Source organism: Oncorhynchus masou, chromosome 27 (genome assembly GCF_036934945.1).
Source record: "Oncorhynchus masou masou isolate Uvic2021 chromosome 27, UVic_Omas_1.1, whole genome shotgun sequence".
Lineage (NCBI taxonomy): Eukaryota > Metazoa > Chordata > Actinopteri > Salmoniformes > Salmonidae > Oncorhynchus > Oncorhynchus masou.
Window position 1 is genome coordinate 9,854,299 of NC_088238.1, and position 18,188 is coordinate 9,872,486.

Here is an 18,188-nt window from a genome sequence, read left to right on the forward strand (position 1 = left end):
GCCTGTCTGGAGGGTCTCTGGTCTGTCTGGAGGGTCTCTGGTCTGTCTGGAGGGTCTCTGGTCTGTCTGGAGGGTCTCTGGTCTGTCTGGAGGGTCTCTGGCCTGTCTGGAGGGTCTCTGGCCTGTCTGGAGGGTCTCTGGCCTGTCTGGAGGGTCTCTGGCCTGTCTGGAGGGTCTCTGGTCTGTCTGGAGGGTCTCTGGCCTGTCTGGAGGGTCTCTGGCCTGTCTGGAGGGTCTCTGGTCTGTCTGGAGGGTCTCTGGCCTGTCTGGAGGGTCTCTGGCCTGTCTGGAGGGTCTCTGGCCTGTCTGGAGGGTCTCTGGTCTGTCTGGAGGGTCTCTGGTCTGTCTGGAGGGTCTCTGGTCTGTCTGGAGGGTCTCTGGTCTGTCTGGAGGGTCTCTGGCCTGTCTGGAGGGTCTCTGGTCTGTCTGGAGGGTCTCTGGTCTGTCTGGAGGTCTGTCTGGAGGTCTGTCTGGAGGGTCTCTGGAGGTCTGTCTGGAGGGTCTGGTCTGTCTGGAGGTCTGTCTGGAGGTCTGTCTGGAGGGTCTCTGGTCTGTCTGGAGGTCTGTCCTGGAGGTCTGTCTGGAGGGTCTCTGGCCTGTCTGGAGGGTCTCTGGCCTGTCTGGAGGGTCTCTGGCCTGTCTGGAGGGTCTCTGGCCTGTCTGGAGGGTCTCTGGTCTGTCTGGAGGGTCTCTGGCCTGTCTGGAGGGTCTCTGGCCTGTCTGGAGGGTCTCTGGTCTGTCGGAGGGTCTCTGGCCTGTCTGGAGGGTCTCTGGCCTGTCTGGAGGGTCTGTCTGGAGGGTCTCTGGTCTGTCTGGAGGGTCTCTGGTCTGTCTGGAGGGTCTCTGGCCTGTCTGGAGGTCTGTCTGGAGGGTCTCTGTTCTGTCTGGAGGGTCTCTGGCCTGTCTGGAGGGTCTCTGGCCTGTCTGGAGGGTCTCTGGCCTGTCTGGAGGGTCTCTGGTCTGTCTGGAGGTCTGTCTGGAGGGTCTCTGGTCTGTCCGGAGGGTCTCTGGGAGGGTCTCTGGTCTGTCTGTCCGGAGGGTCTCTGGCCTGTCTGGAGGGTCTCTGGCCTGTCTGGAGGGTCTCTGGCCTGTCTGGAGGGTCTCTGGTCTGTCCGGAGGGTCTCTGGTCTGTCTGGAGGGTCTCTGGTCTGTCTGGAGGGTCTCTGGCCTGTCTGGAGGGTCTCTGGCCTGTCTGGAGGGTCTCTGGCCTGTCTGGAGGGTCTCTGGTCTGTCTGGAGGGTCTCTGGTCTGTCTGGAGGGTCTCTGGCCTGTCTGGAGGGTCTCTGGCCTGTCTGGAGGGTCTCTGGAGGCCTGTCTGGAGGGTCTGTCTGGAGGGTCTCTGGTCTGTCTGGAGGGTGGCCTGTCTGGAGGTCTGTCTGGAGGGTCTCTGGTCTGTCTGGAGGGTCTCTGGTCTGTCTGGAGGGTCTCTGGTCTGTCTGGAGGGTCTCTGGTCTGTCTGGAGGGTCTCTGGTCTGTCTGGAGGGTCTCTGGTCTGTCTGGAGGGTCTCTGGTCTGTCTGGAGGGTCTCTGGTCTGTCTGGAGGGTCTCTGGCCTGTCTGGAGGGTCTCTGGCCTGTCTGGAGGGTCTCTGGCCTGTCTGGAGGGTCTCTGGTCTGTCTGGAGGGTCTCTGGTCTGTCTGGAGGGTCTCTGGCCTGTCTGGAGGGTCTCTGGCCTGTCTGGAGGGTCTCTGGTCTGTCTGGAGGGTCTCTGGCCTGTCTGGAGGGTCTCTGGTCTGTCTGGAGGGTCTCTGGTCTGTCTGGTCTCTGGTCTGTCTGGAGGGTCTCTGGTCTGTCTGGAGGGTCTCTGGCCTGTCTGGAGGGTCTCTGGCCTGTCTGGAGGGTCTCTGGCCTGTCTGGAGGGTCTCTGGTCTGTCTGGAGGGTCTCTGGTCTGTCTGGAGGGTCTCTGGTCTGTCTGGAGGTCTGTCTGGAGGTCTGTCTGGAGGGTCTCTGGAGGTCTGTCTGGAGGGTCTCTGGTCTGTCTGGAGGGTCTCTGGCCTGTCTGGAGTGTCTCTGGCCTGTCTGGAGGGTCTCTGGTCTGTCTGGAGGTCTGTCTGGAGGTCTGTCTGGAGGTCTGTCTGGAGGGTCTCTGGTCTGTCTGGAGGTCTGTCCGGAGGGTCTCTGGTCTGTCCGGAGGGTCTCTGGTCTGTCCGGAGGGTCTCTGGCCTGTCCGGAGGGTCTCTGGCCTGTCTGGAGGGTCTCTGGCCTGTCTGGAGGGTCTCTGGCCTGTCTGGAGGGTCTCTGGTCTGTCCGGAGGGTCTCTGGTCTGTCCGGAGGGTCTCTGGTCTGTCTGGAGGGTCTCTGGTCTGTCTGGAGGGTCTCTGGTCTGTCTGGAGGGTCTCTGGCCTGTCTGGAGGGTCTCTGGCCTGTCTGGAGGGTCTCTGGTCTGTCTGGAGGGTCTCTGGCCTGTCTGGAGGGTCTGGAGGTCTGTCTGGAGGGTCTCTGGCCTGTCTGGAGGGTCTCTGGCCTGTCTGGAGGGTCTCTGGCCTGTCTGGAGGGTCTCTGGTCTGTCTGGAGGGTCTCTGGCCTGTCTGGAGGTCTGTCTGGAGGGTCTCTGGCCTGTCTGGAGGGTCTCTGGCCTGTCCGGAGGGTCTCTGGCCTGTCTGGAGGGTCTCTGGCCTGTCTGGATGGTCTCTGGTCTGTCTGGAGGGTCTCTGGTCTGTCTGGAGGGTCTCTGGCCTGTCTGGAGGGTCTCTGGTCTGTCCGGAGGGTCTCTGGTCTGTCCGGAGGGTCTCCGGTCTGTCCGGGGTCTCTGGCCTGTCTGGAGGGTCTCTGGCCTGTCTGGAGGGTCTCTGGTCTGTCTGGAGGGTCTCTGGCCTGTCTGGAGGGTCTCTGGTCTGTCTGGAGGGTCTCTGGCCTGTCTGGAGGGTCTGGAGGTCTGTCTGGAGGGTCTCTGGCCTGTCTGGAGGGTCTCTGGCCTGTCTGGAGGGTCTCTGGCCTGTCTGGAGGTCTGTCTGGAGGTCTGTCTGGAGGGTCTCTGGTCTGTCTGGAGGTCTGTCTGGAGGGTCTCTGGTCTGTCTGGAGGGTCTCTGGTCTGTCTGGAGGGTCTCTGGTCTGTCTGGAGGGTCTCTGGTCTGTCTGGAGGGTCTCTGGTCTGTCTGGAGGGTTTCTGGTCTGTCTGGAGGGTCTCTGGCCTGTCTGGAGGTCTGTCTGGAGGGTCTCTGGCCTGTCTGGAGGGTCTCTGGTCTGTCTGGAGGGTCTCTGGCCTGTCTGGAGGGTCTCTGGTCTGTCTGGAGGGTCTCTGGTCTGTCTGGAGGGTCTCTGGCCTGTCTGGAGGGTCTCTGGCCTGTCTGGAGGGTCTCTGGCCTGTCTGGAGGGTCTCTGGCCTGTCTGGAGGGTCTCTGGCCTGTCTGGAGGGTCTCTGGCCTGTCTGGAGGGTCTCTGGCCTGTCTGGAGGGTCTCTGGTCTGTCTGGAGGTCTGTCTGGAGGTCTGTCTGGAGGGTCTCTGGAGGTCTGTCTGGAGGGTCTCTGGTCTGTCTGGAGGGTCTCTGGTCTGTCTGGAGGGTCTCTGGTCTGTCTGGAGGTCTGTCTGGAGGTCTGTCTGGAGGGTCTCTGGAGGTCTGTCTGGAGGGTCTCTGGTCTGTCTGGAGGGTCTCTGGTCTGTCTGGAGGGTCTCTGGCCTGTCTGGAGGTCTGTCCGGAGGGTCTCTGGTCTGTCTGGAGGTCTGTCTGGAGGGTCTCTGGTCTGTCTGGAGGTCTGTCCGGAGGGTCTCTGGTCTGTCCGGAGGGTCTCTGGTCTGTCTGGAGGGTCCCTGGCCTGTCCGGAGGGTCTCTGGCCTGTCTGGAGGGTCTCTGGCCTGTCTGGAGGGTCTCTGGTCTGTCTGGAGGGTCTCTGGTCTGTCTGGAGGGTCTCTGGCCTGTCTGGAGGGTCTGGAGGTCTGTCTGGAGGGTCTCTGGCCTGTCTGGAGGGTCTCTGGCCTGTCTGGAGGGTCTCTGGCCTGTCTGGAGGGTCTCTGGTCTGTCTGGAGGGTCTCTGGCCTGTCTGGAGGGTCTCTGGTCTGTCTGGAGGGTCTCTGGCCTGTCTGGAGGGTCTGGAGGTCTGTCTGGAGGGTCTCTGGCCTGTCTGGAGGGTCTCTGGCCTGTCTGGAGGGTCTCTGGCCTGTCTGGAGGGTCTCTGGCCTGTCTGTAGGGTCTCTGGCCTGTCTGGAGGGTCTCTGGCCTGTCTGGAGGGTCTCTGGTCTGTCTGGAGGTCTGTCTGGAGGGTCTCTGGTCTGTCCGGAGGGTCTCTGGTCTGTCCGGAGGGTCTCTGGTCTGTCCGGAGGGTCTATGGCCTGTCTGGAGGGTCTCTGGCCTGTCTGGAGGGTCTCTGGTCTGTCCGGAGGGTCTCTGGTCTGTCCGGGGGGTCTCTGGCCTGTCTGGAGAGTCTCTGGCCTGTCTGGAGGGTCTCTGGCCTGTCTGGATGGTCTCTGGTCTGTCTGGAGGGTCTCTGGTCTGTCTGGAGGGTCTCTGGCCTGTCTGGAGGGTCTCTGGTCTGTCCGGAGGGTCTCTGGTCTGTCCGGAGGGTCTCTGGTCTGTCTGGAGGGTCTCTGGTCTGTCTGGAGGGTCTCTGGCCTGTCTGGAGGGTCTCTGGCCTGTCTGGAGGGTCTCTGGTCTGTCTGGAGGGTCTCTGGCCTGTCTGGAGGGTCTGGAGGTCTGTCTGGAGGGTCTCTGGCCTGTCTGGAGGGTCTCTGGCCTGTCTGGAGGGTCTCTGGCCTGTCTGGAGGGTCTCTGGTCTGTCTGGAGGGTCTCTGGCCTGTCTGGAGGTCTGTCTGGAGGGTCTCTGGCCTGTCTGGAGGGTCTCTGGCCTGTCCGGAGGGTCTCTGGCCTGTCTGGAGGGTCTCTGGCCTGTCTGGAGGGTCTCTGGCCTGTCTGGATGGTCTCTGGTCTGTCTGGAGGGTCTCTGGTCTGTCTGGAGGGTCTCTGGCCTGTCTGGAGGGTCTCTGGTCTGTCCGGAGGGTCTCTGGTCTGTCCGGAGGGTCTCCGGTCTGTCCGGGGGGTCTCTGGCCTGTCTGGAGGGTCTCTGGCCTGTCTGGAGGGTCTCTGGTCTGTCTGGAGGGTCTCTGGCCTGTCTGGAGGGTCTCTGGTCTGTCTGGAGGGTCTCTGGCCTGTCTGGAGGGTCTGGAGGTCTGTCTGGAGGGTCTCTGGCCTGTCTGGAGGGTCTCTGGCCTGTCTGGAGGGTCTCTGGCCTGTCTGGAGGTCTGTCTGGAGGTCTGTCTGGAGGGTCTCTGGTCTGTCTGGAGGTCTGTCTGGAGGGTCTCTGGTCTGTCTGGAGGGTCTCTGGTCTGTCTGGAGGGTCTCTGGTCTGTCTGGAGGGTCTCTGGTCTGTCTGGAGGGTCTCTGGTCTGTCTGGAGGGTTTCTGGTCTGTCTGGAGGGTCTCTGGCCTGTCTGGAGGTCTGTCTGGAGGGTCTCTGGCCTGTCTGGAGGGTCTCTGGTCTGTCTGGAGGGTCTCTGGCCTGTCTGGAGGGTCTCTGGTCTGTCTGGAGGGTCTCTGGTCTGTCTGGAGGGTCTCTGGCCTGTCTGGAGGGTCTCTGGCCTGTCTGGAGGGTCTCTGGCCTGTCTGGAGGGTCTCTGGCCTGTCTGGAGGGTCTCTGGCCTGTCTGGAGGGTCTCTGGTCTGTCTGGAGGTCTGTCTGGAGGTCTGTCTGGAGGGTCTCTGGAGGTCTGTCTGGAGGGTCTCTGGTCTGTCTGGAGGGTCTCTGGTCTGTCTGGAGGGTCTCTGGTCTGTCTGGAGGTCTGTCTGGAGGTCTGTCTGGAGGGTCTCTGGAGGTCTGTCTGGAGGGTCTCTGGTCTGTCTGGAGGGTCTCTGGTCTGTCTGGAGGGTCTCTGGCCTGTCTGGAGGTCTGTCCGGAGGGTCTCTGGTCTGTCTGGAGGTCTGTCTGGAGGTCTGTCTGGAGGGTCTCTGGAGGTCTGTCTGGAGGGTCTCTGGTCTGTCTGGAGGGTCTCTGGTCTGTCTGGAGGGTCTCTGGTCTGTCTGGAGGTCTGTCTGGAGGTCTGTCTGGAGGGTCTCTGGAGGTCTGTCTGGAGGGTCTCTGGTCTGTCTGGAGGGTCTCTGGTCTGTCTGGAGGGTCTCTGGCCTGTCTGGAGGTCTGTCCGGAGGGTCTCTGGTCTGTCTGGAGGTCTGTCTGGAGGGTCTCTGGTCTGTCTGGAGGTCTGTCCGGAGGGTCTCTGGTCTGTCCGGAGGGTCTCTGGTCTGTCTGGAGGGTCCCTGGCCTGTCCGGAGGGTCTCTGGCCTGTCTGGAGGGTCTCTGGCCTGTCTGGAGGGTCTCTGGTCTGTCTGGAGGGTCTCTGGTCTGTCTGGAGGGTCTCTGGCCTGTCTGGAGGGTCTGGAGGTCTGTCTGGAGGGTCTCTGGCCTGTCTGGAGGGTCTCTGGCCTGTCTGGAGGGTCTCTGGTCTGTCTGGAGGGTCTCTGGTCTGTCTGGAGGGTCTCTGGCCTGTCTGGAGGGTCTCTGGTCTGTCTGGAGGGTCTCTGGCCTGTCTGGAGGGTCTGGAGGTCTGTCTGGAGGGTCTCTGGCCTGTCTGGAGGGTCTCTGGCCTGTCTGGAGGGTCTCTGGCCTGTCTGGAGGGTCTCTGGCCTGTCTGTAGGGTCTCTGGCCTGTCTGGAGGGTCTCTGGCCTGTCTGGAGGGTCTCTGGTCTGTCTGGAGGTCTGTCTGGAGGGTCTCTGGTCTGTCCGGAGGGTCTCTGGTCTGTCCGGAGGGTCTCTGGTCTGTCCGGAGGGTCTATGGCCTGTCTGGAGGGTCTCTGGCCTGTCTGGAGGGTCTCTGGTCTGTCCGGAGGGTCTCTGGTCTGTCCGGGGGGTCTCTGGCCTGTCTGGAGAGTCTCTGGCCTGTCTGGAGGGTCTCTGGCCTGTCTGGAGGGTCTCTGGCCTGTCTGGAGGGTCTCTGGCCTGTCTGGAGGTCTGTCTGGAGGGTCTCTGGTCTGTCTGGAGGTCTGTCTGGAGGGTCTCTGGTCTGTCTGGAGGGTCTCTGGTCTGTCTGGAGGGTCTCTGGTCTGTCTGGAGGGTTTCTGGTCTGTCTGGAGGGTCTCTGGCCTGTCTGGAGGTCTGTCTGGAGGGTCTCTGGCCTGTCTGGAGGGTCTCTGGTCTGTCTGGAGGGTCTCTGGTCTGTCTGGAGGGTCTCTGGTCTGTCTGGAGGGTCTCTGGTCTGTCTGGTCTGTCTGGAGGGTCTCTGGTCTGTCTGGAGGGTCTCTGGTCTGTCTGGAGGGTCTCTGGCCTGTCTGGAGGGTCTCTGGCCTGTCTGGAGGGTCTCTGGCCTGTCTGGAGGGGCTCTGGCCTGTCTGGAGGGTCTCTGGTCTGTCTGGAGGGTCTCTGGTCTGTCTGGAGGGTCTCTGGTCTGTCTGGAGGTCTGTCTGGAGGTCTGTCTGGAGGGTCTCTGGAGGTCTGTCTGGAGGGTCTCTGGAGGTCTGTCTGGAGGGTCTCTGGTCTGTCTGGAGGGTCTCTGGCCTGTCTGGAGGATCTCTGGTCTGTCTGGAGGTCTGTCTGGAGGTCTGTCTGGAGGGTCTCTGGTCTGTCTGGAGGTCTGTCCGGAGGGTCTCTGGTCTGTCCGGAGGGTCTCTGGTCTGTCCGGAGGGTCTCTGGTCTGTCCGGAGGGTCTCTGGCCTGTCTGGAGGGTCTCTGGTCTGTCTGGAGGGTCTCTGGTCTGTCTGGAGGGTCTCTGGCCTGTCTGGAGGGTCTCTGGTCTGTCTGGAGGGTCTGGAGGCCTGTCTGGAGGGTCTGGAGGCCTGTCTGGAGGGTCTCTGGCCTGTCTGGAGGGTCTCTGGCCTGTCTGGAGGGTCTCTGGTCTGTCTGGAGGGTCTCTGGCCTGTCTGGAGGGTCTCTGGCCTGTCTGGAGGTCTGTCTGGAGGGTCTCTGGCCTGTCTGGAGGGTCTCTGGCCTGTCTGGAGGGTCTCTGGCCTGTCTGGAGGGTCTCTGGCCTGTCTGGAGGGTCTCTGGCCTGTCTGGAGGGTCTCTGGCCTGTCTGGAGGGTCTGGAGGTCTGTCTGGAGGGTCTCTGGCCTGTCTGGAGGGTCTCTGGCCTGTCTGGAGGGTCTCTGGTCTGTCTGGAGGTCTGTCTGGAGGGTCTCTGGTCTGTCCGGAGGGTCTCTGGTCTGTCCGGAGTGTCTCTGGCCTGTCTGGAGGGTCTCTGGCCTGTCTGGAGGGTCTCTGGCCTGTCTGGAGGGTCTCTGGCCTGTCTGGAGGGTCTCTGGCCTGTCTGGAGGGTCTCTGGTCTGTCTGGAGGGTCTCTGGTCTGTCCGGAGGGTCTCTGGCCTGTCTGGAGGGTCTCTGGCCTGTCTGGAGGGTCTCTGGCCTGTCTGGAGGGTCTCTGGCCTGTCTGGAGGGTCTCTGGCCTGTCTGGAGGGTCTCTGGTCTGTCTGGAGGGTCTCTGGTCTGTCCGGAGGGTCTCTGGCCTGTCTGGAGGGTCTCTGGCCTGTCTGGAGGGTCTCTGGCCTGTCTGGAGGGTCTCTGGTCTGTCCGGAGGGTCTCTGGCCTGTCCGGAGGGTCTCTGGCCTGTCTGGAGGGTCTCTGGCCTGTCTGGAGGGTCTCTGGTCTGTCTGGAGGGTCTCTGGTCTGTCTGGAGGGTCTCTGGCCTGTCTGGAGGGTCTCTGGTCTGTCTGGAGGGTCTGGAGGCCTGTCTGGAGGGTCTGGAGGCCTGTCTGGAGGGTCTCTGGCCTGTCTGGAGGGTCTCTGGCCTGTCTGGAGGGTCTCTGGCCTGTCTGGAGGGTCTCTGGCCTGTCTGGAGGGTCTCTGGTCTGTCTGGAGGGTCTCTGGTCTGTCTGGAGGGTCTCTGGCCTGTCTGGAGGGTCTCTGGCCTGTCTGGAGGGTCTCTGGAAGGTCTCTCTCCAGAGTGTCTGTTAAATGCCGTGTCTGTATTATAGATATGTTAGTGATTGAATGCATATTGTGATGGAGATTGTTATTTGACTGTTGCAGACGGCCGGGACCAGAGCAGAGCCAGAGACACTCAGTGGAGAGAGGTGAGTCAGTTCCCAGTATTCTACATATTGACTGTTGCAAACTCTCTGGTATCATTTAGGACTCAGGCACTGTCTAACTCTCTGGTATCATTTAGGACTCAGGCACTGTCTAACTCTCTGGTATCCTTTAGGACTCAGCCACTGTCTAACTCTCTGGTATCCTTTAGGACTCAGCCACTGTCTAACTCTCTGGTATCATTTAGGACTCAGACACTGTCTAACTCTCTGGTATCGTTTAGGACTCAGCCACTGTCTAACTCTCTGGTATCATTTAGGACTCAGACTCTAACTCTCTGGTATCATTTAGGACTCAGCCACTGTCTAACTCTCTGGTATCATTTAGGACTCAGGCACTGTCTAACTCTCTGGTATCGTTTAGGACTCAGCCACTGTCTAACTCTCTGGTATCATTTAGGACTCAGACTCTAACTCTCTGGTATCATTTAGGACTCAGCCACTGTCTAACTCTCTGGTATCATTTAGGACTCAGACACTGTCTAACTCTCTGGTATCGTTTAGGACTCAGACACTGTCTAACTCTCTGGTGTCATTTAGGACTCAGACACTGTCTAACTCTCTGGTATCGTTTAGGACTCAGACACTGTCTAACTCTCTGGTGTCATTTAGGACTCAGACACGGTCTAACTCTCTGGTATCATTTAGGACTCAGCCACTGTCTAACTCTCTGGTATCGTTTTAATTTCAGCTCTACAAGAAGAAGTACAAGTGGAGGAGAGAAGCAGCCAGTTACCGCCGCCACATGCCCCGTTACCACCCTGTCCCCCCACCGCTCTACCCCCTCCACCCCCTCCCCAACAACCCCTTCCCCTTCTACCCGCCTGGCATCATCGGTGGGGAGTACGACCAGAGACCTGGCATCCCCGGTGGTATTCTGCCCCGCCCCGCTACGACCCTATTGGTCCGCTCCCAGGTCACGATCCCACAGCAGGAGGGCTGATTGGACGAAGGGGGCTGAGACCTGCTGGGAACCGGCCGGCTGACATCAGAAGAGGGTTCATATGACCTCCCTGACCAGTGACCTCTAGTGGTGGTGTAGGAGTATGACCACCACACAGAGAAGCTTAAATAAAACAGAGATGTTGAAGACTGACTGATTAGCCTACCTTAAATAAGGCACCTGAGTGCTATAGTCACAGATAAATGGCGTTGTTCGGTCTATAAACACTAACCCTCATCCAGCCTGCTTATTTTCCCCTAAACCTCATCCAGGTGTTTTTTATAAACCCTATCCTTGACCCAGAATCAGCTTGAAATAGCTCATGTTCTCCTGTGTGTGTTTAGTAAGTGATGAGGTCAGATCATACCGATCTGCTATCTTCATTTGATCTCTCTGTTGTTGCAGAAAATGTTGCTGCACAGCAGGAAATGTAAACTTCTAAAAGTTTTCCAGAGAGAAAGCGGTCAAATTTAAGATCGTAGATCTGTAGGGGTGCCTGGGGGATTGAGGTGGCCGTTTCGATCTTCCACCATTCACTATGAAGACATTTTGTACTTGTTTCCCCGCAGACTAAAAGCTGCAAATAAAATGAGAAAATGTCAATCGACTGGTTTTTAGCCGTGGTCATATTTGAGCCCTCAGTCTCTCTCTGAAATCCAGACTGTTCAGGGACGATTCAATAGTCATGTACACTGAAATAAAATATAAACACAACGTGTAAAGTGTCTCTATGTTTTATGAGTTGAAATAAAAGATCACAGAAATGTTCCATACACACAAAAAAACGTATTTCTCAAAAATGTTGTGCACAACTTTGTTTACATCACTGCTGGTGAGCATTTCTACTTTGCCAAGATAATCCATCCACCTGACAGGTGTGGCATATCAAGAAGCTGATTAAACATGATCATTACACAGGTGCACCTTGTGCTGTGGGCAATAAAAAGTCTGCTCTAAAATGTGCAGTTTTGTTGACACAGATGTCTCAAGTTTGGCATGCTGACTGCAGGAATGTCCACCAGAACTGTTGAATGTTAATGTTAATGTCTCTACCATAAGCCGCCTCCAAAGTCGTTTATGAGAATTTGGAAGTAAGTACAACCGGGCCTCACAATCGAAGACGGCGTGTTGATGAACGGTTTTCTGATGTCAACGTTGGGGGGTTATGGGTAGGCATAAGCTACGGACAACGAACACAATTGAATTTTATCGATGGCAATTTGAACTCCCCAAGATTCCGTGACGAGATCCTGAGGCCCATTGTCGTCCCATTCATCCTCCATCACCTCATGTTTCAGCATGATAAAGCACGGCCCCAAGTCGCAAGGATCTGTACACAATTACTGGAAGCTGAAAATGTCCCAGTTGTTCTATAACCTGCATACTCACCAGACATGTCACCCATTGAGCATGTTTGGGATGCTCTGGATCGACGTGTACAACACCGTGTTCTAGTTCCAATATCCAGCAACTTCACACAGCCATTGAAGAGGAGTGGGACAACATTCCACAGGCCACAATCAACAGCCTGATCAACTCTATGCGAAGGAGATGTGTTGCGCTGCATGAGACAAATGGTGGTCACACCCAGAGGCGGCCTGTCATTCAGGGCAGGTGGGGCAGAGACCCACATTTTTAGCAAAAATAAATAAATACAATTTGGGGGGGGGGATCTTGCCTGTTGTGCATGTTATTTTGGCTTAAATATCACGTATCAGTTTGCAAACAATGTAAAAAATAATGTATATCATTGAGTTGATTAAGCCGCAAACAAACACTCTCTTTTTTTGTTTTCTACAGTAAGGCAGCTACAAAATGCAGGTGATTCAGCCGAGCTCGGTGCTTTCTGTGGTGTTGGGGCAAGCCAGCAGAAAATACGGAGCGTTGCGCCGTGATTGGCTTAGTGTTCTGTCAATCACAGGGGCTTTACGTCACTGCCAAGTGTAGGAGGAGACCTTGAAAATTCTAGTCCTTCGGTTGTTACATTAGAAGTGCCCATCCAAGAACGCTCAAGGTCATTGGCCACAGATAAAATGCTGTCAAATCAAGTTAAAATGTACAGAGGCTTTGATTGGACTGATCATGTCAACGTCATACTTCCGTTATCTTAGCGGTGATCATGAATGGAGTCGACGATCAACTGGCAAATCCTTTTTCATCCTTGTCCTGTGAATAGGAATAATGAAGAGAAATTACAGATAAAACGTATCGGTGCTCATCGACCATTGGACATAAACACATTACACAACAAGTTGGAAATCGCAAATTCAACGAGTGGTTTGGAAGGAATCAGTGGCTGTGTCGTCCCAAATCTGGGATTAAGGGGCTCTTTTATACATTTTAAATTATATACATTCAACATTTGCCATGCTGTCAACTCGGAATTGTAAATCCGCCTCCAGTTTTGAAAGCACCATAAATCCAGAGAATGCCAGACTTTGATGACAACATTTGACCACGAAGGACCGCTGTCACCTTCTTGTTCAAGTGAGCACAGCACAACAAGGTCAGTCCAAAAATGACTTGTTTGCTGCTGCATAAATGATGTAATGTGCCAGGGAGATATGTAGACTGAAGCTAAGTAATACTAAGTGTGTGTTGTAAGATGTTAGTAGCCCATGTGCCTCGGCCTAATAATTCTGTTTATTTACACCTTTTAATTATGCTTACTGTTCTACTGTAGCCTATAACCTGTTTTAGAGAAATGTAATCATCAAATATTGTAAGAGCTTTCATTGTCTGTTTATATGCCCCCTTTATTTATCCTACGGTTCTGACTTGGTGTACAGGGAGAACACTGTAAGAACGGCCCATGTTCTGAATTCCGTTGCTGTACATTTCAAAAAGTGCTTAACAAATAGTTATATTGACTAATGTTACGTCGGTCCGAGCTCGCTCATTAATGTCTTAATCGAAATTACAGATTGCCTCTTATCTGCTCGTCGTCCCCTTATGCCATAGTTTGTACATCTCAATTGTCAGTAGAAACCACATTTGTTTAAGCAAGTCAGCCACGTCAGGTATGTTTTTTTTAAAGGCAGTAAATGAGGCTGAATGAACTGTTTCGCTGCCAGACGATGCTCCGCTGATAGCCAGGTGTAGCAGTGGTAAGGTGTTGGGACTCTGCTGTTGGGACTCTGCTGTTGGTACAGCTTTATTTAGGCCCTAACAGTTTGTGGGCACTGTTTGTCACCGTCATAGTGCAATGAATGTATTGTTTAGTGTTGTGTTGTGGCTTTGCTGGCATGTATCCCATTTTATATGTTTATTTAACCAGGTATTTATATATATAACCCTTTATTTAACCAGGTATTTATATATATAATCCTAACCCTTTATTTAACCAGGTATTTATATAGATAACTCTAACCGTTTATTTAACCAGGTATTTATATATATAACCCTAACCCTTTATTTAACCAGGTATTTATATATATAACCCTAACCCTTTATTTAACCAGGTATTTATATATATAACCCTTTATTTAACCAGGTATTTATATATATAACCCTAACCCTTTATTTAACCAGGTAGGCCAGTTGAAAACAAGTTCTCATTTACAACTGCGACCTGGCCAAGATAAAGCAAAGCAGTTCGACACAAACAAGAACACAGAGTTACACACAAAATAAACAAACGTACAGTCAATAACACAATAGAAACATCGATGTACAGTGTGTGCAAATGTAGAAGAGTAGGGAGGTAAGGCAATAAATAGGCCATAGAGGCAAAATAATTACAATTTATGTAACGGCTTCCTTCTACCTCCTTCACTGACGAAGAGGTGGAATAAGGATCGGACCAAAATGCAACGTGGTTCGTTCGATACATCTTTAATTATGACGAAACACGAACAATACAAAACAACAAACGTCAAAAACCGAAACAGCCCTGACTGGTGCAACAAACACAGAGACAGGAACAATCACCCACAAACACACAGTGAAACCCAGGCTACCTAAATATGGTTCCCAATCAGAGACAACGATAATCACCTGACTCTGATTGAGAACCGCCTCAGGCAGCCATAGACTAATCTATACACCCCACACAACCCCAAGACGAAACACACTACAAATAAACCCATGTCACACCCTGGCCTGACTCAATAAATGAATATAACATAATAAATATAGACCAGGGCGTGACAATTTAGCAGATTAACACTGGAGTGATGGATGTGCAGATGATGATGTGCAGGTAGAGATACTGGTGTGCAAAAGAGCAAGAGGGTAAATAACAGTATGGGGATGAGGTAGTTGGGTGTGCTATTTACAGATGGGCTGTGTACAGGTACAACCTCCTGTCCAGCCAGTTCTGTCAAGGTTTAGTAAACTGATATTACAGCTCTATCTACTGTCATTATCTACTGAGAGGAAAGCACATCGTGGTTGTCAGAATATGGTGTGTTTTAAAGGCCATATCGTGGTTGTCAGAATATGGTGTGTTTTAAAGGCCATATCGTGGTTGTCAGAATATGGTGTGTTTTAAAGGCCATATCGTGGTTGTCAGAATACGGTGTGTTTTAAAGGCCATATCGTGGTTGGCAGAATACGGTGTGTTTTAAAGGCCATATCGTGGTTGTCAGAATACGGTGTGTTTTAAAGGCCATATCGTGGTTGGCAGAATATGGTGTGTTTTAAAGGCCATATCGTGGTTGTCAGAATACGGTGTGTTTTATTAAATGCCATATCGTGGTTGTCAGAATACGGTGTGTTTTAAAGGCCATATCGTGGTGGTCAGAATATGGTGTGTTTTTAAAGGCCATATCATGGTTGTCAGAATACGGTGTGTTTTAAAGGCCATATCGTGGTTGGCAGAATATGGTGTGTTTTAAAGGCCATATCGTGGTTGTCAGAGTATGGTGTGTTTTAAAGGCCATATCGTGGTTGGCAGAATACGGTGTGTTTTAAAGGCCATATCGTGGTTGTCAGAATACGGTGTGTTTTAAAGGCCATATCGTGGTTGGCAGAATATGGTGTGTTTTAAAGGCCATATCGTGGTTGGCAGAATATGGTGTGTTTTAAAGGCCATATCGTGGTTGTCAGAATACGGTGTGTTTTAAAGGCCACATCGTGGTTGGCAGAATACAACATTGTCCAAATGACAAACCACTTTTTCCTCTTGTTTCAGTGTTGACTCATCTACTCTGGACAGACTTTTTATTTATTTACTCAATATTTAGTATTGGAAGACGGTCGTAAACATTTTTTACGTGAGTACCTACATTGTTTTGCTGTTACGACCTCAATGGGAATCATAGATGCATGTATTTCTTATTCTCCCACTAACCCACTGTGATGAGTTTCAGTAGTTTAGGCTGTATTCAAAATGACATCCAATTGCCTTTATAGTGCATTAGCTTTTACCAGAGTTCTGGTTGAAAGTAGTGCACTAGCTTTTACCAGAGTTCTGGTTGAAAGTAGTGCACTAGCTTTTACCAGAGTTCTGGTTGAAAGTAGTGCACTAGCTTTTACCAGAGTTCTGGTTGAAAGTAGTGCACTAGCTTTTACCAGAGTTCTGGTTGAAAGTAGTGCACTAGCTTTTACCAGAGTTCTGGTTGAAAGTAGTGCACTAGCTTTTACCAGAGTTCTGGTTGAAAGTAGTGCACTAGCTTTTACCAGAGTTCTGGTTGAAAGTAGTGCACTAGCTTTTACCAGAGTTCTGGTTGAAAGTAGTGCACTAGCTTTTACCAGAGTTCTGGTTGAAAGTAGTGCACTAGATTTTACCAGAGTTCTGGTTGAAAGTAGTGCACTATAAAGGAAATAGGGTGCCATTTGGAAGGTGTATAAATAGATCTAGTGGTTCTCCTGTGAGAGGAGAGAGCTGTTGTGGAGCAAGTCTGTATCCTGTTTATTGAGCAGTCTGTATCCTGTTTATTGAGCAGTCTGTATCCTGGTCAGTCTGTATCCTGTTTATTGAGCAGTCTGTATCCTGTTTATTGAGCAGTCTGTATCCTGTTTATTGAGCAGTCTGTATCCTGGTCAGTCTGTATCCTGTTTATTGAGCAGTCTGTATCCTGGTCAGTCTGTATCCTGTTTATTGAGCAGTCTGTATCCTGTTTATTGTGGCAGTTTGTATCCTGGTTTATTGAGCAGTCTGTATCCTGGTCAGTCTGTATCCTGTTTATTGAGCAGTCTGTATCCTGGTTTATTGAGCAGTCTGTATCCTGTTTATTGAGCAGTCTGTATCCTGTTTATTGAGCAGTCTGTATCCTGTTTATTGAGCAGTCTGTATCCTGTTTATTGAGCAGTCTGTATCCTGTTTATTGAGCAGTCTGTATCCTGTTTATTGAGCAGTCTGTATCCTGTTTATTGAGCAGTCTGTATCCTGTTTATTGAGCAGTCTGTAACCTGGTCAGTCTGTATCCTGTTTATTGAGCAGTCTGTATCCTGTTTATTGAGCAGTCTGTATCCTGTTTATTGTGGCAGTTTGTATCCTGGTTTATTGAGCAGTCTGTATCCTGTTTATTGAGCAGTCTGTATCCTGTTTATTGAGCAGTCTGTATCCTGTTTATTGAGCAGTCTGTATCCTGTTTATTGAGCAGTCTGTATCCTGGTTTATTTGGCAGTTTGTATCCTGGTTTATTGAGCAGTCTGTAACCTGGTTTATTGAGCAGTCTGTATCCTGGTTTATTGAGCAGTCTGTATCCTGGTTTATTGAGCAGTCTGTATCCTGGTTTATTGAGCAGTCTGTATCCTGGTTTATTGAGCAGTCTGTATCCTGGTTTATTGAGCAGTCTATATCCTGGTTTATTGAGCACTCTGTATCCTGGTTAGTCTGTATCCTGTTTATTGAGCAGTCTGTATCCTGGTTTATTGAGCAGTCTGTATCCTGGTTTATTGAGCAGTCTGTATCCTGGTTTATTGAGCAGTCTGTATCCTGTTTATTGAGCAGTCTGTATCCTGTTTATTGAGCAGTCTGTATCCTGTTTATTGAGCAATCTGTATCCTGTTTATTGGGCAGTCTGTATCCTGTTTATTGAGCAGTCTGTATCCTGGTTTATTGAGAAGTCTGTATCCTGGTTTATTGAGCAGTCTGTATCCTGGTTTATTGAGCAGTCTGTATCCTGTTTATTGAGCAGTCTGTATCCTGTTTATTGAGCAGTCTGTAACCTGTTTATTGAGCAGTCTGTATCCTGGTTTATTGAGCAGTCTGTATTCTGGGTTATTGAGCAGTCTGTATCCTGTTTATTGAGCAGTCTGTATCCTGTTTATTGAGCAGTCTGTATCATGTTTATTGAGCAGTCTGTATCCTGTTTATTGAGCAGTCTGTATCCTGGTTTATTGAGCAGTCTGTATCCTGGTTTATTGTGGCCTTGGATAGAAATGACATCATCTTTTTCCTTTGCAACAATGACATCAGAGGGGGCTCACATAATTGGCTGTTCGATGCCAGCGACTCGGAGACACTTTTCCAGCCACTGCGAGCCATGGGCCAATGACAAGCTGGAAACGGCAGAGAGCCCACAGAGCATGAGATGAGCTGGGAGCGATGGTCGCTCCGTCTCTCACATAGAGATAGATAGAGGACTCATCTTTATACCGGTGTCATTATAGCGTCTGTGACAACATGGGAAGCTCCATTGAGGCTACAACCCATAGGAATCCTCAACCAATTGACTACTTTCAGCTGTCAGAAGCATGGTGAAAACCTTCAATGTCGCTGCCCATGCCTAAAATCGCCTTTTGGACACTACTAGAGGCCTCTAAAATTCTCTATGGTCTCACATTAATAATTGAGTCAATCTACAACATGATTTTTATCGGCCATTCTTCATCATATCGTGCGATAAACGCGGAACCAGGCTATTTATAGAAGATTGGCATGATTGACATGAACTATTGACATGATTTGGCTGTGTGTGATGATGCCGTGTGCAGTAGTAGGCCTAGATATAAATTATGACATTAGAAAACAGACAGATGGGTTTGTAGCCTACTGTACTGGCTGTGCTGTAATTGACAGTTGTTGATTGTCTGGATTTTTTTTTTTACAAATAAACACTCTTATAAATAAGTGCATCTAGAACTTGGTGGAATCCTGAAAACGAAAAGAAAAACGTCTCGTACCAATTCCGTCATCTTCGGTGATCACCGGGAGCTCGCACCGAATATCCGCTGCCCCGCCTCCCCTCTCCTCTCCCCGTCAGCTCGAGACCAACGGAAACATCTTAGGCCTGTCCGGCTGATCCACACGCGAGAAACGTATCTAGGAGACATACATCCATTTGATTTGTTACGTGTCTGGTATTTGACTGTTTGCTAGAATGGAAATGTTTTACCCAAAATATCCATTTATGAGA

At 52.1% G+C, this 18,188-nt stretch overlaps 2 protein-coding genes and 1 long non-coding RNA gene across 3 annotated transcripts in view; 2 read left to right on the forward strand and 1 right to left on the reverse strand.

The window, feature by feature from the left end:
* LOC135515597 (F-box only protein 7-like) overlaps positions 1-10,489 on the forward strand; it is a 38,261-nt gene extending 27,772 nt beyond the window's left edge. Inside the window, 3 exon segments of the mRNA XM_064939218.1 lie at positions 8,881-8,924; positions 9,631-9,820; positions 9,823-10,489. Of these exon segments, the coding sequence (XP_064795290.1) occupies positions 8,881-8,924; positions 9,631-9,820; positions 9,823-9,947 (359 nt within the window). The 3' untranslated portion in view covers positions 9,948-10,489.
* Positions 1-18,188, forward strand: part of LOC135515598 (uncharacterized protein KIAA0930 homolog) — a 504,429-nt gene that overhangs the window by 406,974 nt on the left and 79,267 nt on the right. The window lies entirely within an intron of this gene.
* Positions 10,601-18,144, reverse strand: LOC135515601 (uncharacterized). Its single transcript, XR_010451833.1, has 2 exons — positions 17,956-18,144; positions 10,601-12,048 (listed from the first exon to the last, which is right to left on the reverse strand). It is a non-coding gene; the product is annotated as an uncharacterized LOC135515601 (long non-coding RNA).